This window comes from Triturus cristatus, chromosome 4_1 (assembly GCF_964204655.1).
Source record: "Triturus cristatus chromosome 4_1, aTriCri1.1, whole genome shotgun sequence".
Lineage (NCBI taxonomy): Eukaryota > Metazoa > Chordata > Amphibia > Caudata > Salamandridae > Triturus > Triturus cristatus.
Genome location: NC_140585.1, coordinates 730,012,165 through 730,038,179, shown reverse-complemented (window position 1 = coordinate 730,038,179; position 26,015 = coordinate 730,012,165). Strand labels below are relative to the sequence as shown.

The following is a 26,015-nucleotide window of genomic DNA, read 5'->3' as shown; positions in this document are numbered from 1 at the left end:
AAGAGTGTTGTATTGACAGCACAAATTAACAAACCACTTATTACGAGGGGAAAGCGGGGTGAAGAAAAACACCCACCCGCCTCCCAAAAACATTAGGCAAGCCATATCTACAAAGATTAGTGTATATGGATAATCTAAGTGCTACATCTCAGAGTAGAATCTTCCCCATTTTTTGTAACTTTTTTTTTTTTTTAATTTTTTTTTTTTTAATTACACTTTATTTTTCCAATAGCGCATGAGAGTTACATGGCATTGCAAAGAAGTACAAAATAGGAAATCCAAGCAGTTCCTGACAGTGATAATACAATGAGAGAAAATTATGATCCAAACGGCCAAGTCATTGTGCACATCCAATACAACAGCCATCACCCAAAAGTTGCCGTGCCTTGCCAGAGAGTATGAATAAGCATGCCAGTTTTACCTGATTAGTGATAATACAATGAAAGGAATAGTGCTCCAAACAGTCAGAACAGTTGTCGCATTTAGCACACCCGCCTACCCCACGGCCCCCCCGCTCTCCCCACATCCCACCACTGTATTATCCTGCCGGCAGTGCCCCACCCAAACCGCCCCAACCCCACTCCCCACTCCCCCCCCCCATCTGGAAATGTCTATAATCTAAGGTGAACCACAAGAGGCCCCATTTTTTTGTAACCTTAAAGAACATTGAGGAAGACCTACCTGAACTCTCCAAGGTTTGGAACTATGAGCCCTGGGCTAAATAGCAACTTAGACCCTACCAGCTTAGTGGGACTGAACCGCTTTCAAACATCCATGACACAGATGTCTGAAACAATTGAACCCAGTAATGACCAAGATGCACCAAGCGCTATGCAATTACAACTAAAGACACAGGAGCCTGATAAACCGTTATCTGCCACAATGCTAACTGTGGACACTGTTGACCTCCTGGGGAAAATCAGATCCCAGAACATAAATACACACCATGGTCAGCCACTAACTGTATGAGCCACCCATAATGGGGGGATAATGAACGTAATGCTACCCAACTTATCTTCCGCCCATTATATGTCTTGAGGGGGACAAAAGATATATTAAACAGAGCAAACATTCTGCGCATATTTTAGCACATCCCTACTTTAAAGCACTTAAAATCTAAGGACATACTCTGAGTTCGATTCGACCGGTCGGACCGCTCTCCACAATACAAAGAGACCATAGTGACCTAGCGCTCCTCACAGCAGGTGAATCAAGCCCTGACAGAACGAGCAGCATTTGAATACTGAAAAATGGAACAATGCAAAATTAAGCCAGCAAGATCCTATTTTTAAGATAACACCAACAAACGGGACTGGAAAGAGCCTAACCTTACAGGTATCTTAAATAATTCTCTCAATTCCTTGGATCATAATGCATATAAAAATGCCGAATTTGGGTAAGCTGCAGAAAAGAACACAAAGGGAAGCATACCGTTTTTAAACAGATCAACTGGAAGTTAAAGAGAAAGACTGAAGCTGGTTACTAGCTATGCTGCAGGGTACACCTAACATCAGTGGCAGCCGGTAGGGAACAGGGGTGGTGGGTTGAAAATCTTACCTTTTCCGCAACATCTGTCTCTACTTCTCTTTTCCAGTCCGGTCCAGCAGAAGCATGGAACAGTCCAAACTGGGGTGGCATAGTGGGCAAAAGAACAATGGATTTTACCCAGATCTCTTGACTGGGTGAGAATGTTTGAATCGTTCAGCATTCTTTCCATCATTTGATGCAGCTACACTTTCCACCCTAAGTGAGACAGGTATGCCCAGACGTGGGTCCCTTGCTCACTGTGCTACTAGAATCAAGATAGCCTGGCTGATGAAGGGTGACATACCCCAAAACCGTCCCCAGGATGCTTGTTTCCGGTCCAGAGAGGACCTGGCTTGGCAGTTCGGTCTGTACTGTTCCCATAAGGCACAGGGTCAAGACTGAATTGCTCATGGCTGGGTCCAAACTGGGGTGGCGTCATGGGCAAAAGAACAATGGATTTAAACCAGATCTCGACTGGGGGAGAATGTTTGAATCATTCAGCATTCCGTCCATTATTTGTTGCAGTTACACCTACTTCTCTGCAGCAGCAAATCCTTTTTTTTTAGTGGTCCTTCGCAAAAGGGGTGTCCGACCTCTTGGTACTGTCTTTGGCTGCAGCCATCGGGCTTGTCCTGCTGGAGATTTTCGACTTTCCTTTCAGGGACGAAGTCCGAACTTTGAAATTTTCACAGTGGCTTCGACCCTATGCTATCAGACAATAACTGTCCCTCCTTGGACGACACCTGTAGCATTGCCCCGCATAACTTTACCTTCTGAGAACATTTTGTCCGAAGGGAAGCACTGACTGGACCCAGTCCTCTTTTTCTATATGAAACGCGCTTCATCGTGGTTGCCAAATTTTTCAACCGGGACCCGGTCTCGTGGAACTAGATGTCAGTGGTTGGCACTTTTGATCTTTTATGAGCTAGTTTTTCTAAAACCTTTACTAATTCATAACTCCGGTTCTACTGGTGGGATTTTTCTCATTTTGGTGTCAAATTTATTAAAATGTGATCTATTTTTCTAAATTAGTAGGGTATTTTTCTTGTGTTGTGTTTGCACTTTATCACGGTTTGTGTGCGCCATAAATACTTTGCCTCGAAGTGAAGTCTGACTGCTTTTTGTGCCAAGCTACTCTAGGCACAGGTTAATGTAGTGATTTTTTTTTTTGTGGTTCACCCTGCAAGGGATTGTGGCTGTTGCTTGACCAGGGCTCACACCCCAGTCAAGTAGCAATCCAATTTCTCAAAGCGACCAATGACCTAATGGTCAACCTAGAGTCAGTAGTATCTTTGTTCATAAAAGCTATGGCATTAATGTAAATTTTGAAAAAACTGGAGTTGATCTATTTTTGAAAAAAAATAGACATGGAGATCATTCAGGACGCATCTTATGAAAACTTGATTGCAACCTCTTCTGAAACAACCAATGTTTAATATTATGTGCCAGATTAATGACCCTGCAGATACACTAAAGCATACTCAATTGGGTAAACCTGGACAACAGGCTGAGTTGCTGGTTTTTTGACATTAGGTGTAAATCCACGCTCCATATACTATGTTGCAATTCAGTATTTTTAACGTATTTTTAACGACACGTCTTGTTCTACTGAGACCAATGATTTTAGCACAGGGTATCTCTACGTGTAAAGAAGCTCGAGCCTATTGCCGAAGGGATCGTAGACTGATGAGTCTCGCACTAATTGGCCAGTTTCTAACCATTTTGCATACTGCCATTTATAAAAAAAAAAAGTCCATCCTAGTGGAACATGGGCCTACCCCTACACACGTATTTTGTTTTACCTGATTAAAAAATATCATGGTACATTTTTTATTCTTTTATAACTAGAACTTTTAAAAAGTATTTGTAAATCATTAATTTTTTGGGTTTTTTTTTCTTTTTTTTTATATGGTGTATACTGTGCCAATTTTTATAAATGGACACAATAAATGATTGGCTGAGTGAATGAGTGCTGCTTCAATACCCGAAACAGGTAGGATTCTATTGAAGGATATAAGGTTATTGCAGCCCATTATCGCCTTTTTGTTTCTACAGTTTTTTTTTTTTCTTGACCAGTCATGAGATTTTACAAATTCTTCTACTTTGTGTAAAATGTCAAGCATCTGTTACTCGCAGGAATTGCAAGCGTACTCTGTGTAAACTATGTATATTGTCGCAATGCTTGTAGGTAAATGGACTTTCTACTGGCATCTGATTGCTTCATCTATGTGTATAGAATGCACCAAGCTTTCTACACAGTGGGATGAAAAGTCTCAGCATTTGTCATTTCGTTTTGTGGGTCTGTCTTCACTGCCAAACATACATCATGAACTATTATTGAATAACAATAAATCAAGTTTTTTTTCTTAAATTTAGAATGCTTTTCTAATTCTTCTATAATTATTTTGAATTTTGTGCCTTTTTGATTTTAGGAGCTACGGATGCAGCTAAAGATGTGTAAGTACCACAATTTGAGGTTGTTCATCTTGTGAAATAATTGACCATTAACATCTGTTTTAAGATGTATTTTTTTTAGGGAGACGAATTAAACACATGAGGCCCAAATTGAGCTACATTGTTTTGGATTATTATTTAGATGTGTATTTTTTAGTGGTGTGCACAATTATAATGAACTATTTCTGATTCTGTTATGGAGTCCATACTCGTTCATAATTTGCTTTATTCGGAGTCATAGAAAAAAGGCATCCATAAAAGCAATTACACATGTTAAAAACAATTCCCATAAACATTTCATTATAAACATTAAGAACAATACCTTTTAAGACCATCATTTCTACTTATAAACTTTTAACTGCCAGTGGGATATTCCTAGTTATTAAATGTGCTATATAGTCAATTTCTTTTCTGTAAATAGCTATAGATATTTCCCGTCCTATGTGCCAAAATATAATTAATCATGTAAAAATAGTTAGACATGCACTTGGGTTATAATTCACAGTAGGATTTACATTTTATTTAAAATCATACGTATTTTTGACATAGAAAGCAGCCCACAGAAAAGACATTAAGACAAATTTCGAGGGAGGGCAAAGTTTGTAAAAATAAATAAGCCGGACGGCGTTGTGTAAAGCCTTGTTGCCTTAAAATGGGTAAAATATACAGTTTCCTTTGCTGTGAGTAAAATTTACATAAGAACCAGGTGCATTGTGCATTGGGGCATCCTACTATCACATGGGCAGTTTGTCCATTTTATTGACCAATCATTCATGATTGGCGAAGTACATAATCGATGGAATAGGTCTAATCTTAGACGTGTGAGGACAAAGCCTCAAATTTAAAACGTCTTTAAGATAAGGTTGAATAGAAAAAGAAGTTAAAATCAATAGATTGTGTAAAACAGAGGGGTTTGGGGGTTCAGATATCAGGTCCAGGTTCTCCAAGTGTACTATCGCTTCCCCCTTTCTGTATTTTTCTACTCTCTGTCATGGAGTCAATGATAGTTGGTCTGTGATACATACTGTTTAGAGATGTATTGTCAAATAATGCAGGCGATTACATTTTGGCCTCCAAAGGTGAGACATCTATTCTTTGCATCTAGCTAGCCTGGAAAAGGGGGTGGGGTATTGAAGATCCAGATTAGTCCATAGCTAAAACAAGAGGGCATACAAACTCTCCCAGGCTCTTTGGAAAGAGGCTTCAGCTAGATGTTTTAATGCAGGACTGTATGTCAGAGGGGCTGAGAAATCCTGCCTCACTGGTTGAAAAGGAATAAATAAAATTGTATGACGTGTATCGCACTGTCTACTGCTCCCATGCATATCTTTCCAAACACTAATCTACGGAGATGATAGAGCTCTGTCACAAAAGAATTTGATTATGGGCTTTCTATGGCATTGACCAAGAAAACTGGTTGAGTGACAAGTGTTTTTCCCCACTTATTTATTTCTCCAGACAGCGCTAACATTCTGTGGGTGCATATCTGCTGCCCTGTACCACGTATCAGTAAATCAGCAAGAGGGCAACTTCCATGTTTGGTAAAGCAACATCTCTGATCCGTGCCGGGCTGAACTGGCCATCTCACACTTTAGGAATTTCCCAGCAGGCTACAGCCCAAGGGGTTGCTTTCAGAGTTGGATGGGCTGCCATGACCCAAACATTCCCCTTTGGTCTCATTCTAGTTGCAGATACCTCCAGTTTGGGACTCGTTTGAACGTTTTGCAAAGGATGTCTTTAGTTTCTAGGCTGGCCTGGCCCCATCATTCCAACTCTTTACCAAAAGACAACCGCTGGGAACCAGGAACATACGGAATGAAGAATATAGGAAAAGGAGGTTTCACACAACCTTGAGCACTTGCAGCTGCTGCTGCAGCATCACATAATGCACAAGCAGAGATAGGATGTAAAAAATGGACAATGCGGACGCCATTTCCTTTCTAGATGCCGATACCCATTGAACTCCAAAAACTCTAGCCAAATACTTTGTTCACCGTCTCTCAATGGGTGAGTTTGCTGCTTCAGTAAATTACTTATTGCTAACGCTAATGCTGACAGGGTGGAGGTAGAGTTCTATTTGAGTTAAGGTTGCAGTGAAAGACTTCTCAAAAGGCGAGGAAAAATAAAGATACAGTGAAATAATTGTCTGGTCCTGTTTTTCTTCTGGTGTGCTCTCTTCGCACACAAGTACACGTATTTACACTTTGATACAGTCTTTTGCTACTTGTAACATCTCTGTACATTTTGATTAGACATGACTGTTTTGCTTACATTGTAGGAAAGTCTTTTAACCTAAAATATTGCTATTTGTGTTTGAAAAATAAAGTGTTCGTCATGGAAATACCTCCTTCAAGCACTGCTCAGGTGGATTCCTAAGAAGTCGAGCATCATTTGAACATGAACAGAGATAAACTGTTTCCATTTTTTTTTTTCTTCCTTTTTTTTTTTTTATGCTGTTTCTAATAATGTTTTTGTGGGGCAGGTTAATTGTTGCACTAAGAAACAATGGAATAAATTGCCATTGCGCACCTTTGATTTAATCCAAGAGCATGGAGATTATTGGTGGATCGGTTGGGTGCCAGCGAAGATGATCTCAGACTTCATAAGGATCATGTTGACCAATCCAGTAGCGTGCCATAAGCATAATGGAGACCTAAGATGGTCATATGGAATAAAGCTTTCCACACCCAAGTGTGTATGTTGCATTGAATGTAAAGCTAAAGTTATCAAGGGTGGAGCCTGGCTGCAATGAAGATGGCTGGCCTCTAGAGAGCGCTGTGGTCAACTACTCCATTACTGGGGAAATTATAGCTTCAGTGGGCCCGTTTTATTTTAGAACTGCTTGGAAGTCTCCCTGGTGTACTGTGAATGACCCAAAGCCAGCAGTGTTTAAACATTTGACTTCTGTGTATCCCACTGAATAATTATTGAAAGCCAGGAAACCCCGGCCTAAGTGGTTTCTGAAATTTGAACCTCAAACCAATACACACAAATGTTGAAATTAGTACGCACCAATTAATTTCTCAAATATTTAATTATTTTGTTCACATCAAAAATAGAAAAGGTTCAATTTTACTTGATCTGTATAATATGTAATAATTTTACCTATAAACTTTAATATTTAGAATAGGGCTCACGGTCCCCTAGGGGCCCTCAGACCATAGTTTAAGAACTACTGCCCTAAGCGATTTTGGTCCTGGGCTCACTGTGCCACTGGATTCAAGCTATCCTGGCTGATGAGGGGTGACACCCCGAAACCGGTGGTCCTAGGATACTTGTTTCCGGTCCAGGGAGGACCTGACTAGGCAGTTCGGGCTGGACTGTTCGCATGAGGCACAGGGTCTAGACTGATTTCAATATGGCCTAGTCTAAACTGGGGTGGCGTGGTGAGCAAAAGAATGATGGATTTAGCCCAGATCTCTTGACTGGGGTGAATGTTTTTTTTGTTTTTTTTTTCTGTATTCCGTCCAATTGTGTCTTTTGCATAACTCCAATCATATCACGTAGGTAGTTAATTTGCCTTTTCTGCGTGGTCTTCCTGATTTTAAGCCTTTTGCTGCACCATATTTTATTGCTGTTTTTTTGGTCTCTGCACACAGAGGCACTGCTGTAACCCATAAAACATGGAACAATTGGCTAATCCCTAACTGGCATGTTTAACTTTTTTTTTAAGGTCACAGCATATAGTGCAGAAATACACCCATAGCTTGAAAGGTTTACAGTCACATGTGGAAAGCAACACTTATTATGCCATTCTCTAGTGTGGCAAAAGAAAACTTGAATTCAGGCTTACACCTGTAGCCTGGTTGCTACAGTGTAAAATTTGTAGTACGACTTGTTAAAATAACCCTTTTTGACAGCAAAAACCTCCCATTACATATTAGTAAATCCCCTCGATTTAAGCCTTGTATCCCACAAGGCAGGATTCATTGTATTTATAAGTGGGACATGTAGGGAATTAATATTACCATGTCTTTACAGTGATGAGGCCCAAAAGGCATTTTTACTGTGGCAAGCCTAGCTGTCACATTTAGAAAACCAGAGTGCAGATTAAAGTACTAGAACTGCTAAATCGGGACAGAGAGCTTTAGAAAAATTAAAAAATCAATATGAGCAATAGTTAGTAAAAACCTAACTCTTCACTATCGAATTAGACTTTTAATAAATATTAAAAGTATCTTTTAGATGGTTACCTTTTTCCCTCCCTGAAGCTCCCGGAGGCTAATTGCATTAGTTCTTGAGTTTATCCGACCCTGTCTTCAGGTCTTAACCTATGTTTGCTTCCAGAAGCAAACAATAGGCTGACCTCAAGGTGAAAAAATCACTACCTTGAACTCACTAGTATATTCAGAGCGGGTATGGGCATCCTGTCACACCATGCTGTCAAGTCCTCCTTGACTTAAAGACTAAGTCTAAAAGTAAAATCTTTGACCGGGTCGAACCTGGTTGGCCCACCCAACCCACGCTTTATTGCAGTCTGCCTGAAGTTGTGTCTACATCTCAGTCTACAATGACCATAAACTATTGTGCTATTTCTACTTAAAACTTTGGAAATTCATGTTTTCGGTCCCTTGTATTGTGTGGGTTTTTTGTGCTTAATTTGTTTTTTTTACATTTTACTCTTTTGATAATTCGGTTTGGAATTTTGATTGTTTGGCATTTTTACTTTATTACTGTTTTGGTACTCCATCAATACTTTACACGTTACTCAAAGTTATGGCTGTGTGCCATAGCTACCAGGATGTTGAGCTTAGGTTAATTTAGTGACTATAATGGGCGCACTCTATATTTTAGATTGATGATGTTTTTTTAATTGATACTTAAAGCAAAGTCACAGGCAAAAAAGCCATTTTCTGTAGACAATACTTCGATAATACATTCAAATAATTATATTTGGTTCTTTATCGTTGGTAAAGTTCTTCCCCAGGTTCTAAAACCAATAAGAGCAGAAATGATCATCTTTGCACATAGAATCTAGACTAACATCCTCATTTGCATCCAACTTGAGTTGTTACTGGCGTAGTTCACAAAGGAGCTAAAGACTCCGTTCTAAAAGTTGCACCTCAAAGCACCATTGATGAAGACCATACCTGTTTCTCCTACCTCTGCCTCGGAAAAAGGAATTCTGCGTCTCCCCATTCATGCCTACAACCCACCGTGATCCGTACCCCTCCCTCGGTGGCTTGTAGGACCCTCTCCTTACCACTGTCTAAAGTACTCCAGTACTAGGTGTGCAGCTCAGGAAAACTAGTGCATATGTGAAGTGCAGTCAGTTTGTCAGGTTGTTTTCAGCTGCTGTTGGAAGCTTATAAATCAATGGTGACTGAAACGTTCATTACTTTATAATAAGATTGGATGTCTGAGCCCCATCATAGGCTGTGTGGATTTTAAATTTCCAACAACTATCTAAAATATGTTCAATCCTTTATACAATAATATTAAAGTGTGGGGAGAAATAGTGTATGATATACAACCAGCAATTAAATTCATATTGCCAGAAGTTGCATTCATTCATTAATTATTCAGACATAAGGTTGTATTGTAATATTTAAAATATCACTAAACAGAAATTAAAATGGCATGGAAAGGGGCCAACAGTTTGATCTAACGTTATAATGAGGCACACAGAGTCAAAATTGCCTTGGCATATTTAGTCACATTATCCGGAAGAGTAGTTCATTCACATGAAACAATTCAATTTGCTCATCTCCACTGCGGTGGATCTGTTCAGATACACCTCGACTGTTTACAAACACAGTGCCTATGCCAAGTCTGTAAGTGTGACACACTAAAGTATATAAAAAGTGATGGATGGAATGCTTGAATTATTCTCAGCCATAGAAAATTACTCTGGCCATAGTTATTTTGCACACCATGCCACCCCAAAGGCAATGGTGTGCACGATTAATTAGCAGTGGCTGAGATTAATTCAAGCATTCCATTCATCGCTTTTTTTTTTTTTTATATTTTAGTGTGTCACTCTAAAGGAGATGGTTATAACCAGATGTGGGTCCTGTGCACATTGTGTCACTGGAACCAAGACATACCTGGCTGATTACCCTAACTAGGGCGAAATTATTCCTAGGATGCTTGTGTTCAATTTCGGGAGGACCTGGCTTGGCAATTCAGGCTGGACTGTTCCCATTGGAGCAGGGCGAAGGCGTATTTGCATATGGCTGGGTCCAAACTGTGGTGGCATGGTGTGCAAAATAACAGTGGACTGGGTTGTGGCCCTAGTAATTACCAGTGACTGAGATTAATTCAAGCATTCCCTCCACCACTTTTTTGTGTACTTTAGCGTGTAAGTGTAGCAGGTTCAGCTTTTAATCATGGTCACCACGTTTTTTGGCTTGGCAGTTTGGGCTGGACTGTTCCCATGAGGCACAGGGTCAGACTGATGTGCATATGGCCATGTCTGAACTGGGGTGGTGGAGTGAGCTAAAGAATGATGATTGATTGTCCCCGAGATCAGTTGACTGGGGGTGAGTGTTTGATTAGCTCAAGCGCTCCGTCCATCATCCCCTTTGGTATCACCATGTTTTTTTTGTCATTTTTCTTTTATTACCCTAACTATGCTGCTATTATAAGAACTCTGTACTCTTTGACACTGCCGTTCATTACCACAATGCACATGCTGTGGTCCTAAAATGATGCTGTTAAAATTGTTTTAACCTAATCAACCAATTGGGTGATCATAAATGGTGCTTAAATGCACAAATGTTTGGGAGTTAAGTGCCACATGTGAGCTGCAGTGTGTATTAACACCAATAACATAATTGCCGCCTGTTTTCACAGTGCGGGTTTAGTTGAAGTTTCCGTAAGCATGCCTAGATAAAACAAAAACGTTTTAATTTGTATCTTCAATCAGGATAATGCTAGAAAAATGATTTAGTTAGTTGTCACCCTCATTTTATGCTGAAGTTAGATTTTTGATAACTTTATAAAAATGTAATTTGCACTGCCTGATCCAAAACCAACTTGGAACCAGTATTGCCACTCATCTCCTCTCCAAAGGCCAATGACCATTTTTGGCTGAAGGTAACGGCCCTGATCTCCAAAGAGCAATAGCCTGGTCTCTGTGATCTGAAAGGCAAATGTGTTGTCAACAACTAGCCACTTAACAGTTATTAGCCATTTGTGGCGGATGAAGAGACGGAAGGCAAAACAAAGGGCTGCCTTTCATACTAGATCATTTAACTTGGAGATGCTTAATAGGATTGACTGAATCACAGGGCCATCCAACACATTCGTGCTCCAGTTCGTGCAGATGGAAAACAGTTCTTGACCCTGACAGAAGGAAGATGGCTCCTCTGAAAGGGCTGTGGTTAAAGTAGAGCAAGTGACACTTTTAGTGGAAAAAGAGGTTAGCCAATTTCAAATTGGGGCGTTTGGGCATTTTTTTTTTTTTTTTTGTTTTTATTGTAAAGCAAAGCAGAAGTGCTAGAAATGAAGAACAAAGGATATGAAAGTAGACTAAATTTGGTAAGGCTAGTGCTAGTACCAGTATATGACTGACATCACTAAAACGAACACTGGAACTGTTCTCCAAGGGTCAGATGCTGACCTTCTGTTTGCCTGCTCCTTGAACCCAAATATAAAGAGGATTTCTCACTTCAACAAGGTCCCCGGGCTGGAGAGAGACCTATTGAATAGAAGCCTGCCCTAAGGACTTTGGGTGGTTGATATGGTTGGCTGACTTGTTGACAGGAGTTACGAGAAAGAACTTTGGCAGCAGTTGGAGTAAAGGGGACGTATACATTTTTTCCAAACACCGGAGGAAAGTGGCAAGATATTGAGGCTTGTCCAGTGATGTTGCACCCAAACTGGGCAAGAAAGCCAGGTTCTTACTGCTCCGAGCCTTTTGCTGTAGTGAAGGGCAGCTCAGAGGAACATCCAGTTAAAGATATCTGGCCTTGTGGAGCACTACCCAGCCTCTACTTCCAGCCTTACCCCTCCTGGGTGTTTCGGAGAACCACAAAAGTGACCAAGTCCAAACATAAAACCTTGGACTGAGACAAGGCACCAAACCTACCCCAGCATCAAAGAATTCTCTTCAGTTTTGAACCCACATTGATCCCTTGAAGGACTTAGAATTCAGTCTAAGTTCTAATGTAAAATCCTTGATCATGGTGACATACCATTGCGGTTGGCCTGAAATACTGTCTAAGAACGGGTCAACTGCAAACTATTACTATTGATCTGTGCTTTACTTTTTTCTGGAGATTTTTGCCTTACAGTTTAAAAAATTGCTTGTCTCCGATTCCCCCTTACCTAATTTGACGAATTCTCATGTTTTTACTCATTATATTTTTCTAAATTGGTTTAGGAATTTCATTTTGGGGGGGGGGGGGAGGGGGAGGGGGGCGGATTGCCTGCTGCATTTGCAGTAACTATCCGGGGTTGAGCAGAGATTCCTGGAAACTTGTATGGCAGCCTAACAGTGTATTTATTAAGTAAAATAATATTCCAATTTCTGGAAAGCAAACTTTGTAATTCCACTTCTGTTACAGCAACAATAAGAATGCACCTAAACCGCTTCACAAAAAGACTACTATTCCATCATAAGTACTTCCCCTTTCAAAATAGTTTGCATAAGGCAGAGAATGTGTAACATATTTTGTTATGAATATGGTGAAAGAAGCTCAAAAAAATTAAATAAAATCGGGATCATAAAAAGTAAATGGATATTGCAGAACATGTCACTTAGTGAGTCTTGTTGGAAATTAGACATTCCTTTAGATATCTCTATCATTACTTAATCTGCTGTATAGAACGGAATATTTGGAGTCCTGGTGACGGAAATAGTATTCAATTTACAGGAAACGGTGCAGGGTTCTGGTCACTAAGGGTTTGCTCTGTAGATGGAGAACCGACTAGGCACAGTCACTAGGTTTGACAGTGAGTTGCGTGTAGCTCTTTAAAGGAATCTAGGCTCCTACCTGTGGTACTAATTGGGCACTGGTGGAAGTAATCGGCTGCAAATGACAACCTGTAGATTACTCGGGGTGCTGGCAAAAGGTCAGGAAACAGATTCTATATTGGAAACATCCTTGCTAGGTGAGTCACGCTGACCATAGCACTCAGTTGGTACCCTCTTCTGGGCCAGTTTGTTGTGTATTACTGCATACACCCCCGACCAACTACACACCTGTTTAAACTGGTGACAAATGAATCGGAGAATAAACACCATTGTACATGTCGAATTGTGATGCACCAGTATTGATCAATAGCTTATTTCATTCATATTTTTAAATAAACAGGATTGCTTCTAGCTGGTCGAAATGAGGGGGCAGGAGACCAGGTCGGCTTAAGGATGGTTTTATTTTGTGAAACACTCGTCTCCTTTGGGTAGCCAGTCTTTTACTAAGAGTTGGGATAATAGCGTCTTATCCCAGCACTCCGGGTCTCCTGGCGTTCTCCACCCCCTTCTCATCAACCTTTGTCAGGTCTTGCCGGGGAAAGGGGTCCGGAGTTCAGACGGGCAAATGAAAAGAGAAAACACGGAAACGGTGTACATGAGGGGAACTAGCACACAATTTAGGGAGGGGAGTGAAGGATCACCAGTGGATACCCACGTCTAAATGGGAAGGTGAAGTGCTCAGGAAGCGGTAACCTGTCGGGAACCGGTAGGGAGTTTGTTACCCTATATGTTGGGTCTTTCCCTCCTTCCAACCCAACCCGCAAACCTCTCTCGTACCTGAAAGAGCCACGCTCTTCCTGGAGCGTGGCTGGGCGAACCGCGGTGTCGTTGGCCGCCTTGGTTCCTTCGGCCGCTCCGCAGTAAAGTCTCTGCTTGGCAGCCTCCACTCCTTTCCACACACGTCTTCCTCCAACTCCTCGTCCTCTCCTGCTCCGGTGATGCCACACACCCTCTTCCTGGCTCTCGGCATTCTTGTTGGCCCAGCTATCGTGACGTCCTCGTCGATGGCGGTATCCTCGGGAGCGATCTCCCAGTTAAAGGAGCCGTACCTGTTTTCACCTGCTTTCTCCCAGCGTGGGGTTAAAGAGACCGTTCCAGTCGACCTGCTGTAGGGAAATAAGAGGAAGATCGGCAGGCGTCACATTCCAGAGACCCTTGTCTGCTCCTTGCCCTCCCGGGTCGTATCAATCCTGTGACATTGCTGTTGGTTGGATATTATGGAAAACAAATGCAATTTGTGCAATATCTTGGGAAGTGTGTGTGTTGTAGACTACATCAGAGTAGCTTGAGGCTTAGGTAATACAGGAGCTCTGTTTACAGTAATTCAGGAGAGAGTTGGGTTATGATGCTACACTGATTGCCCAAAAGGCTCCTAACCTTGCCGGTTGATGATGTGGTTAACCAGGTTTAAACTTCCAGGAGATCTAACAATGCTTCTAGACTGTAGTAATCCCTTGTAGCCTTCAGCCTCTTCAGTTCTTTGAATGTATTGTGTATAATTCATTCAATGCAATCTATTTGAATAGCGTTCATAAGAAAGGAATGTTAGCACATTGTTTTGTATGGAATACCCAGGAGCTCCAGCAGTCGAAAGACAAGGAATTGATAAGTACGTGTTCTGTGACAAAGCAAATGTTGTTTCCTTGGTGAGTGGGTTGTTGATGTCAGATATTTTATCATTTTCCAAGTCCAAACGTAGCAAAAAACATCCTAGTTTTGGCCAGATGACCCAATTTCTGGAACAAAGCCTGGCACGCATCATTTTCAGCACAAATAAGTAAAGGATCAGCATTCCAGCTAGGGCATCCAGTTGTCATCAACTGTGACAATCTGAAAGGAAATTAAGATGAATGTCTTAATACTTCTCATGCTTTTGACATACTGCAGAATTTGGCTACCTGGCTGGTAGTAACCGGTTTGCCTGTAGCCTACACTCCATTTTATTTCTTCACATCCAGTGCATTTAGTTTCTTTGGACTAAAGATGTCTTTTTGTTGTATAATATTATGTCAATTTATTTTGAACTGCAGTTGACCACTTCAAAGATCATATTTGTGAATTAGTTATATGTGAATTCATTATTAGTCTGGTAACTAGTGCCACTTTCCAGTATTAAGTGTTGATATCTGGAGGTTTTTGGTACCCCGCCCCCACTCTTAAGTCGTAGGCAAATTCACGTCCGGGTCCAACTTCCCTAATGTATTCTAGTCGAAAGGATGCAGAGGATACACGTCATGTTCTGAGACCTTTAAGGAAGACACACAGTCAATTTTCTTCTGCCTTATAGTGAGTCCACTCAGGTGAAGGGCACTTCACACCCTCCAACAGATTTTATGGCGTGCAAGACATATCGACATATATAGTTTTGCTATGTGTCCCTGCTGTCCTGGGTTTGTATGTACTCCATTTAAAGCTTTCACAAACTGGAGAAATTGTTTTACACTTTCCCAGTATGATACTTTTTCATGTCTGTGGAGGACCTAAAACTATTGGATATTAGCATGTCTGTTGTATCCTCAATCAGAAAGCACCAATCAGTAAATGCATAGGTTCTACTTTATCACAATCCTTTTTATAGGCCTTCACTATGAGTGGCCCAGTGCCAGGTGGCATCGTTATTGCACTCAACTAAATCTGAAACTGGTGTTCCTAAAATTAGATTGCTTGGTTTCGAAATCTCTGGAGTTCCACTATTCCCTGATTCAGTGCTCTGGCATAAGCATCATAACAATAGTCCAGCCTCGATACCACCAAAGCTCTTGTCAGCTAGAATGAGATGGCTGAAGCAGTAGCAGGATTTTTCTCAGAATCATGAGATGAAAATGCCATTTTTGTTTTTTGGTTACCACTGTAATAGGTTTATAAAAAGCAACTTTGAGTTGAACTGGACACCATGAGTTTGTTGTTACTGCTTTAGCATAGGTCAGTGAGGCACCTAGTGTCATACGGTTTGAACCTCCCTTAGTAAAACTGTGCGTTTGTCGGACAACATAAACGTCAACATTGTGCCAGACTGATTCTGTGCACGCCCTCAGGATATGTTGGCCTATGTCCCTGCTAGCCACAGTGCATCATCTGTACCCCATACCTTATAGGGCAACAAATGAGCGTGCAACCCTAGAACATGACAACCCTGATTTTCCTCACCTCCCCAAGGAAATAATGGTAGCAGATCCAGAACCTTTTCGTTTGGACTCCCGTTCATACCCAAAGAAGTATTCCAGAAATATTCAGCAAGGCTTTTCAGTATTTATTGAAGCATTGTGATTTTTGCATAATATACATGTGCTGTGATAATTAGTATAATGAAATAGATTAGTATAATTAGTTTCACAAGAACAGTGAAAAGGATGTACAATTCCATCATTGTGCTAAGACAGTGAATATATGCAGGCATATAAGTACTGTGCATAGTTGTACTGCTACTTAGCGCCCCCTAACCTAGTTTTGCAGAGGGTGGGTGATCTGTCTAGTCCCTGCCAGGTTAGACTAACTCCCCGTTACCTGTGGGGAAGTGTCATCAGGCTGCTCGTCTTAGTGTAGAGCTGGGCATCCCTCATGTTGGTATGCAGGAATCAGCTGAGCTAGAATTCTGGCATGAAGTCACCCTGCAGTGTCAGCTGAATGCTCCTCTGCCTAAACCAGGAAGTGGTTGTGTACTTGTAATAACACCTGTGTGTAGGGTGACCAGAATTTTAAAGCCAAAATCTGGGACATTTCCCAAAAATAGAATAAGGACTTCAATTTTACTTCATCCCAGCGCACAGAATGACAGCACTCCTTAGCAGAGAATTACAGAGGACCCAGTAAGAACATGCATAAATGAGGATTTTAAAGCCAGTAGCATGCCTATTAATTAAATTGCTTTCTTATAACAGCTGCTAACTATCCCTGGTTTGCAAAACATAAAAAGATACCTCCCACCGTTTTCAGCCGACCTTCTGTAAAAACCGGGACATCAGCTTAGTAGCCTGAAATCCGCTGAGACAGCTGCCGAAAAACCGGGACTCTGGGCAAATCCGGGACGCCTGGTCACCCTACCCGTGTGGCCATGTTGCACCCCGGTCAGGTCGCAATTGTTTATTTAAGTTGGATAGCATTGTCACCATATGGACAATAACATAAATATCATTTGTGCAGTGAACTTTATCCATTGTACTAAATGTTCAAAGTGTCGTGATAATGTACCCACGAAGTGGAAATGTAAGCAATGCCGATTCAGAGAATGTTATCCTGCATTGGCACACACTCAAACGTATGTCAAAAGTCACCTTGTTTAAAGGAAAAGGCAACTTAAGAAACGTGAACATGTAAGTGGTGGCGTTTCTAATCGGGCCTAACCTGACCACGTGACACCAGTTCCTCAGGCCAGGTGAAGGAGGTTTTCACACTAGAGAAGTTGCCAGATCAGTCCTCATGGGCTTGTTTTTGCAGCACTTTTCCGGCAGATATTGATGTTACTACACTACTTATCGGGATTACACACACAAATATGAAGATCAATATCATATATTGATGTGCATTTAAAACTTTAGGTGGAATTGGGAGATGGGCTGTGCTAACGGTTTCATGTTTAAATTGAATAAAAGTGGACATGGGGTAGATCCCTGTGGACCCCATATTAGATTGATATCATAGTTGATGATGAAGAACCAATTATAATTTCTGGTCTAACAAGAACACTATCAGCTGTTCCAAAGACTCCTGCTCACTTCTTTAAGCACGCCAATAAATTGTTGTTATCCACTGTTGCCAGCAGCACACCGGTATAGTAAGATTAAAATTTCCAACCATCAGACTCCTTCTCAGATTGTCAACTAGAAATTCGTTCTGAATACTTGTAGTGGTCCTGCGGCCTTCCTTTCCATGATCTTTCAACCTCGGGGGGAGGGGGGGTGGAGACTGGTCTAAAAGTCTGTGGTGATTGGTTTCTTTAACGTCTGCTGAATTGTGGCATGCTTTGGGGCCCTTGGAGAGCATTCGCTGTTGGAGCAAAGTTATTTTTTAAAAATGTGTATTTTTTTGTTTCACATCCCGCAACTCAAATATTTGCCATTATCGCTTGACATTGGTAAGTACTACAGCAGGAGCAGTGTAGGAAGTAGTAAACTAAACAACACAAAAATATAGGAAATCACAACTTCATAGTTTATTTACATTATAGGCAGTGCTTTAACCCCTTGCATGCCCGCCCCTTTCCCCACCCAGTGCCGCGCTTTGTATTAGCGGGCGGAGTTCATGACGAGCTGGACTCGTCATGGGCACAGCGCCACCGCAGCCCATGACGAGTCCAGCTCGTCATGGGCACTGAAGGGGTTAAATGGGCCGGTACTGTCCGGTACGGAGTACCGGCACTTTTTTATTTTGAGAGGTAGAGTACCGACACTTCTGAAGAGTGACCTAATACTTTTGATTGGAGAGTACCAGCACTTTTCAGAAACAAGCAGGTACTCTGTTAGAGTACCTGCACTTTTATTGTTCCATTTCAAGCGCTGATTATAGGTGTAAGTACAAAATATTTTATGACTGCAACCATTCTCCATCCCTGATGTAGACCCCTTCTGTGGCAAATGCTGGTCTGTGATTGATTTTAGATGAGACACTTGTATAAAGATTTAACACATGGGTTCATGGTGGCAGATTAATCTGTTGGGTATGTGAACACTAGCATCCCCCAACGCTGAGCCACACTAGCGTCATCGGATTCCAACTCTGATGCCTTTTCTTCAATTCTACTTCTATCTATTGCTTCATTTCAGACAACCATCCCCGGATTCCGAGAGCCTTGGATGCCTCAATGTTATGAACTATGAGATCCTAATTCGTAAAACGCAGTTTCTCTGCCAAATATTCTCAAAATTGGTGTGACCTTGATGAAGGATTATACATTTACCATCAACCGGTGCTATATTATTATATAGCACTTACTCTATCCTTGGAAAAAGTCGATGGGAAATTGATCTCCCAACCAAAAAAGACCTGTTGGCTAGAAGTAAGAAGTTGTCAAAGAATACAACATCTGAGATCTTTATAAGGAGACTACCAATACACACTAGACACTCGTGGCCTGCACCCACTCCTCCAGGGGTGAATGGTGTCGAAAGCGTCCAGAGGCAGTTACGTTGGGGGGTGATTGTGAAATGTGAATGCTGGTTAGGTAACTGCGCTCCTTGGACATTTTTACTTCATCCCAGTAAAGCATATTTTGCTTCAATTCATAAACATGCTTTGAATATGCATAATATAGGGTTTCTGCTATGAATGCATGATTGTATGAGATTGGATTTTGTACTGCATTACTTCAGTCTGAAGCCCCCTGTCGCCGCCTCCACGCCACGCAACCTCATCCCCCAAAAAGGTCTGGCTTTCTGCTTCAGACTTGCAGCTGGCATCCGTTTTAAATGCGTCGCTATCCAGGTCGTTGTTTTGTGCACTTCTCACATTGACATCGGAGATTTTTCACATCGGAGACCGTGTGAAAGGGCTGTTGTTCCCCCACACTGGACACCAGATTTCCGTCTACCAAGGCACTTTTTTTTCTTTTCAGTGTTAAACTATTAACAGGTAAATGGCTAAATCTGCGTCCTACTACCTGCCTTTCCGTCGGTGTCCTAGTGACCGTCCTTCAAAATGCAACGGTTGGTCCTCTTTCACCAGACGTGGGCTGATTGCTGCTGTAGAAAAAATACGATCACGAGTTTGACTAGAAAGAGCCCGGCTTTTATCTGCTGCTACTATAGATCCTTTCAGCAGAAATATCTATTGTGTTCGCTTCATTCAGTCTCGGTTTGAGACCACTAATACTTTGTTTTGATTTTCTGTACATTACACTTTAATTTACCTTATTGTACCTCGCAGGATATGTTGCAGCACAACCCACTTTTTACTGGAGTGCTGTTTCTATGGAGAGTGGAGACACAGGTCGGGGAGTACAAACTAAAGTTGCAAAAAGAACTCCGTCAGCCCGTGGTTATAGGAGAGATGTTTCCCCTTGTGTTTATGTAAGCATTTTGATGTGTTTCCTCCTAAAGGGGCCATCCAGTGTGGAGAAAAACGGCTCCCTTCTCCGAGGGCCCCATCTCGAACAATCGGCCACTTTTGACCTTGGAGAAGGCTCCTTTGTGTGACGATGCCGGCTTGTGTTTTGGGATCTGTTGCGACATCTTTCACTAGATGTCGGCCCCTTTAAAACCTATTGATAATGAAGCAGGAGGCGCCTGTTGTCCTGGTGATAGGCTGCACTCCTAGTATTTGTCACAAGCTCTCTACACACACTTCCCTTTCATTTATTTTTTACTTGGTTGCATTGATTTCTGTTTTATAATTGAGTTTATACTGTTAAAGGTCACACTCCTCTCTCCCCACCCCATCGGGCACCAGCAGCGACGACTAAAGTTGCTCTAGGAGGCTCATTGCACCTCCGCATGGTTCCGAGAACACCTGCGCGTCCAGGTTACACGTCCTGCTTGGAGGTGCCGCGATCCGGCATTGATTTACATATCGAGGTCTATTTACACTTTCCTCTGCCGCCTTGGACAGTGGGCCCTCGTATTGAAGTGCTTCTGAGGTAACTCCATGAAAGGCGATGATCTGTGAATGTAGTGTGATCGCGGAATATGTGCACCGCAGTGTGCGCCTCGTTACTGCTCAGCACGGAAGCCATCCTGCTTTGATCTTCATTGGAAGCCCCCTATGGGCGCCTTATTGGAAGTGCACGTGGACCATTACTGCGCACCACCCCCTGACGTCAAAGAGCACGTTGGTTTTCATTGTTAATGTAACAAAATATATAGCAACAGTTTGAAAAGAAACAAGCATTTTCAATGCAATAGGTCTCGCATTTACTAGAGTTTGAGCTATTGGCATTGTAAATGACAATGCCTTTTATTTACTTGTTGATTTTTAAAACATAAATAAAATGCATTGTTATTTACAATGCCAATAGCTTAAACTCTCACAAATGCGAGACCTATTGCATTGCAAATGCTTGTTTTTAAGTACCTACTAATTGATTTTACAGCACATTATTCATAAGATATTGGTGGTAAACCAATACATTTTTGGGCAGTTCTGATGAGATACTCAAGAAATATGCCAGTACAGAATTTGGTACAATATCTTTCTTCGTTGCAGCAAATAATTAAAATTTGCTTTTATATGGCTCTTATGACCGCAATTTTGCTGCTTCTGTACGTTGCAAGTGTTACCCAATTTAATTTTAGTGGTACATATGAGCCTAAAAGATGTGTGCTGCTGTACTGAAGTCACCCTTGGGTCTGCCTGACTGAATCCCCTACAGTAAACCCAATCCTGAGAGCAGACCACTGTCCTCCAACGTATCCGGATCTACCCTGTCTCCCGTGTGGGCAGCCCAGCCTTGATTGGACTCAGGGAGGGAAAGAGTATCACTCTAGTATAATAGCTGCAAGAAGACATTTTGAAACAGGAGGTGGTGGTACTGGATGCGCGCAACACGCAAAAGCTGTAATACTTATCCAATATATTTCCGACATATTTCTTTTGGACTTTTAGCAGAAGGCACCAAATACTTAGACACTGACCATCAAATTATAGGAACTAAACTGAGGACTAGGGAGACGAGCTCTGGCAAGAAGGCCTGAGGCGTTCTGACCACTTCTAGGGGGTCTCTGAAAACCAAGAGCACATTGCAAAAGAGCTTTTAAAGAAAGACTCAACAGCATTTTAATGTTTGAAATGTTTGATCTATCAGTGATAAAATAAAATGCAAAATTAGACATATTGTTTTCTTTCAAATTGTCTCGGATGATGCACATTGCACTTAACTGTAGAAAATTAAGAAAGCGCCACTGAATTTTGTCTTTATCTCGTGCAAGAACTTTCCTCAAAACTCAAGCAGAATGTTTTTACCTTGTTAGGAACATTTGACATTTAAAAAATTGAATGGTGCAAAATATTAGTAGTTGTGCACTGGAGAGCTATCAATCAAATAAATTTACTCGAAACCCGGGGCCAGAGGCAGAGGGTGAATGATTTAATTTGTGTCACACCTTCCCTTTCACGAACAGCACGGCGAGCAACGCTATTGGCGGTTGTTTTCAGTCAGGGAAAGATTTCGCTTTCGAAATACTCTCACACAGCCAGCAGAGTTTATTTATGAGAGAATAAAAACGCGGACAGCCAGGCTGCCTGACTCATGACTGTGGGTCCCTTATTATGCTTGAGTTTTGAACGTGCTTTCCTGCCTGTTGGCCTTTCTCGGCTGTTCTGGCAGGGCCGGGATAGGCCAGGTCTGCTGGTAAACTGAAAGGGTTTCCATTCTCGTGCCTTCCTTTACACTCTGCAGCTTCCGGTATGATGTGGCTTTAAAGTAATTCCGGCAGCGCACTTCCAAAGCTTCCTTTCAGACTTCAGTCACATCCGGTTTGGAGTTGCACAACACACACAGCTGCGAGGTAAGGGCAATAGAGGGAACCTGAAACATGCACCATCCATGTTTTTATAACGTATTTACAAATCTTAGTGATTCGGACAACTAGAGCTGAGGCAAGCCAGGAGAAAAATTTAAGTGACCAGTTACAAATCTCCCTTTTGGATCTAGTTGCGAAACATGGGATTTTGGACATTAAAATACGTAGACTAGCAGAACAATCTAGTACAATCCTGCTGGTTAATTAAAGCTGCTTCCTGAAACTATGGACTCCATTTTACAATGATAACAAGACAAGCCCGGCAGAGCGTGGCGCGCGCGCTTGGCGGGGGAGCGCTTTCCAGGCGGGGGAGCGGACCCTTTGAAGTGCGATGCCAAACGGATTGCATGGCGGCACGATGCGCGTGATTGTGCGCGTGCTAGCCATGCAATCCGCTTTTGGGAGCACTTTGAAATGCCCCCTTACAATAGTCTTGCTTTGCGATCGCTTACGCGATAGCAAGGCGAGACCTAAAAAGCCACCCTACGATGGGTGGGGCCTGGAGTAGCAGGAATTAAGAGATGCTACTGGGTAACTTAAATGATCCCATCAATGACAGGATATTTGGGGACAGAGGTGAAATTCGGCATGCTAGAAAGTCTGGGCTTAGTGGACTGGTTATACAGAATGGCCCCGTCAGAGGCACTACCCAGGGTTCCTAGAACTCCAATACATTCCTGACGACATGCAATGGAATGGAATGGATCAAATGGAAGGAGAAACCCACCCATCAAATTACACAATGGCACAGGAACTGGTTAGCTAAGTTACACAACTAATTCGTTTCAAGGCATAGGACATGACTGGAATCACAAGGCTGGGTGATCTATGGTAAAGGAAACCATAAAAAAATGCTACGAGCAACATACACACGAATACCAGTTCTTGTGATACCTATAGCCAAGGAATGCTCCAGAGACTCACTTTACTAGACCAGCAATTACACCAGAGCTCGGTCCACTGCAACCAAAAGTCACAATGGAGTAACTAGAAAGAAAGGGGATTTTCTAGTATGTCTATAGGTCACTAGAATTAAAAATCCTGAACCTGTTAGCCGACCTGCGAACCAAATGTGAGGGAGATGTGCAAAGGCTGGACAATGAAGAGTGGACGGAAGCTAAAATAGCAGCAGAATCGCTAGCCAGGATTTCTTTGCGCCTTCACCTCATTCAATTTAAATAATTTCATCTAATTTATTCCACCCCAAAAGGCTTTCGAAAATGAATGGAAGCCACGACCCTCAGTGCCTCAGAAGTAAAGGGGAAATATTACATTTGGGACTACCCTATTAATAAATTTTGGTCACGCACACACAACACACTTGGGGAAAAAATCTGGGTTTCCAATCAACGTTCACTCCAAAAATAGCAATTGTAATCAAGGACGACACAAAGGGGTTTTACGCACGCCTGCACACTAACAGCAAGAGGCATGATGACAGCCAAGAGAGACACTACAAGATACTGGCGCTCAGACTGCACAGCCATTTGCCGAATGATTCAGAAGGATGGACTATTGCTCAGAAGCAGAAAAAAAAACCGGTCAAAAAACACAAACAAAAAACGGGATCTGTAAACAAACCAACACATTTTGGTGACCATGGACTCAGTAATTTAACTAAATATATTTCATTTGGAAACTAACACCATGTGTCAGATCAATCGTTTCATTATACACGACGTGTAGGAACGTGAGAACAGAGTGTGATGTCATGCTGAAACTGTGTTTTGTCTTTTAAAATTAATCTGAACATTTTATTAAAGGGTCTAAGTGCTTCTGGGGAAGTTTGTTCAGTGCTTCCCGCCCTGACGTGTGAATGACTGAAGGAGAGGATCCCCCAGCTGGCCCTTCAGAGACAGTGAAGTGAAAAGGCAGAGGGAGATGGGCGGGTCCAGGCAAGCCTTTTGGAGTAGTGAGATAAAACACAACCTGACCTCAGCACAACACCAAAAGCAATAACAGTGCTCATAATAACGAGTCAACACAAATAACGAAGTGTTTTATCAACAGTATGTGGGTTAGACAAGGAGCAGGCGTATACGGTGCCACTATAGGTCCAGAGCTCAGTCAGTTTCTTGCTGCAGGAGCATTTTCTTGCCCTCATAGGGAAGCCACTTTACATAAGATGGTGTGCGGAGGTGGTGTGTAGTCCTGGGATGTAAGTGTGCAGGGCTCTAGGGCTTGAGTTCTTGTGGTGGACAGTAAAGAAGGTGAGATGTTTCAAGCCACATGGTGGCAGCAGAGAGCTTACAGGGCCCACCTCAAATTCCGCGTGAGACTGTCTTTTCGCCCGTAACCTAAAGAGGACTTCTGGGCATCTCGTTCCTTAAAGGCAGCCATTTTTCTTAGATTTTGCATTGTATGCTTCATAGAAGGACATTTAAAAAAAGATAACGAATCTGTATACCAGCAGTAAGATACACATAGAGAAACATCAATGTAACCATAATTTGTAGGAGCTACACTATGCATTAGAGAAAAATGTTCAGCAAAAATCCACACCCTTGTAATATAGCTTAATCACTTAACGTATGCGTAACATTAACCCTACTCACCCCCATTATCGGTGCAAGAACAACTACAAGTAGTCACTTCAATATAGAACGTCATTCATCTTGTTTTTTGAACTTCAGTGCCATACAGAATATATATATCACGAAAGCACTAGCGGTTGCTGGGGCGCAGCCCAATCGTCGTTGGTGCCCTATTCTGGCGTCCCCGCTTACAATGGTTATAAATCCACCAAACTCCTCTGATAAAGCACAGGTTGGCATTCCGACACGGTAAAGGTTTATTAAATGCAAAATGGCACTGAAGCTGACGAGGAGGGAGTGGGAGGGGGGAGTGGGGGCGGGCGCAGTGGTGCGGGCCGCAGTTGTAAAAGGCAGGGAGAGGGTGAGATTGAGGAAGGGAAAGATAGGGATCAAAGGAAAAAAAAAACAAGGGGTGGCAAATGGTGTGCACTTTGATGTCCTCAGTGGCCCCGCGGCTCACTGAGGACATCAAAGCAAGTGATCAGGCAGTGCTTTTCAGGCTGCCAAATGGTGCGCGCGCCCAGGGCACATGCACTGTATTTGGAGGCCTGGAAAGCACTGTTTGCACTTCCAAAAGTGCTTACTATAAGTCTCGCCAGAACAGCGCTAAAGCGCTGTCTCAGACGAGACCTAAAAAGTTCCATTCAGTATATTTTCTGATATACATAATGGAACAGATTGAATAGGATTAAAAAAAAAGGCTTAAGTATATTTTTCTTACTATGAAATTGCATATTTTTACAGTAACTTTCCAAATTAAGTGTAGATCAGGCTATCAATTTCAGATAATGTATTGAACTGTAAGCAGGGTTTCAAGTGGTGTGATAAGTGTTGCTCCAAACCGAGAGTGCGTGCCGGTAAACTGTGCCTGCCAACTCCCACTCAGTTACGAACGGGTCCAGCACAACCAGGATCTACAAACTCGGCTAGCTTAGATTCAGAAAGGCCAGGCATATTGAATAGATTTGATATAACAAGAAGATCGATCAGAAAAAAATCTTGCCAAGGCACAAAATTACACCAATTAAAGCAAGCGTCAGGTACTGGTTATGCCCTACTGTGTATTTCATATATTTTATGTAATTTGAAAAGCCGGCTTCGGTGTTCCGCAGCGCGGGACGCGCTAACAGC

The 26,015-nt window shown here is 42.1% G+C and overlaps 1 protein-coding gene across 14 annotated transcripts in view; it reads left to right on the top strand.

The window, feature by feature from the left end:
• Window positions 1-26,015, top strand: part of C4_1H12orf75 (chromosome 4_1 C12orf75 homolog) — a 358,071-nt gene that overhangs the window by 24,492 nt on the left and 307,564 nt on the right. For all 14 annotated transcript variants that reach the window (XR_014981318.1, XM_085653217.1, XM_085653215.1 and 11 more), the window contains exon 2: window positions 3,960-3,984. Coding sequence is in view for 13 of the 14 variants with exons in the window: in XM_085653217.1 (XP_085509343.1) it covers window positions 3,960-3,984 (25 nt within the window). In the remaining variant the exon portion in view is untranslated. The remainder of the gene's footprint in view (window positions 1-3,959; window positions 3,985-26,015) is intronic.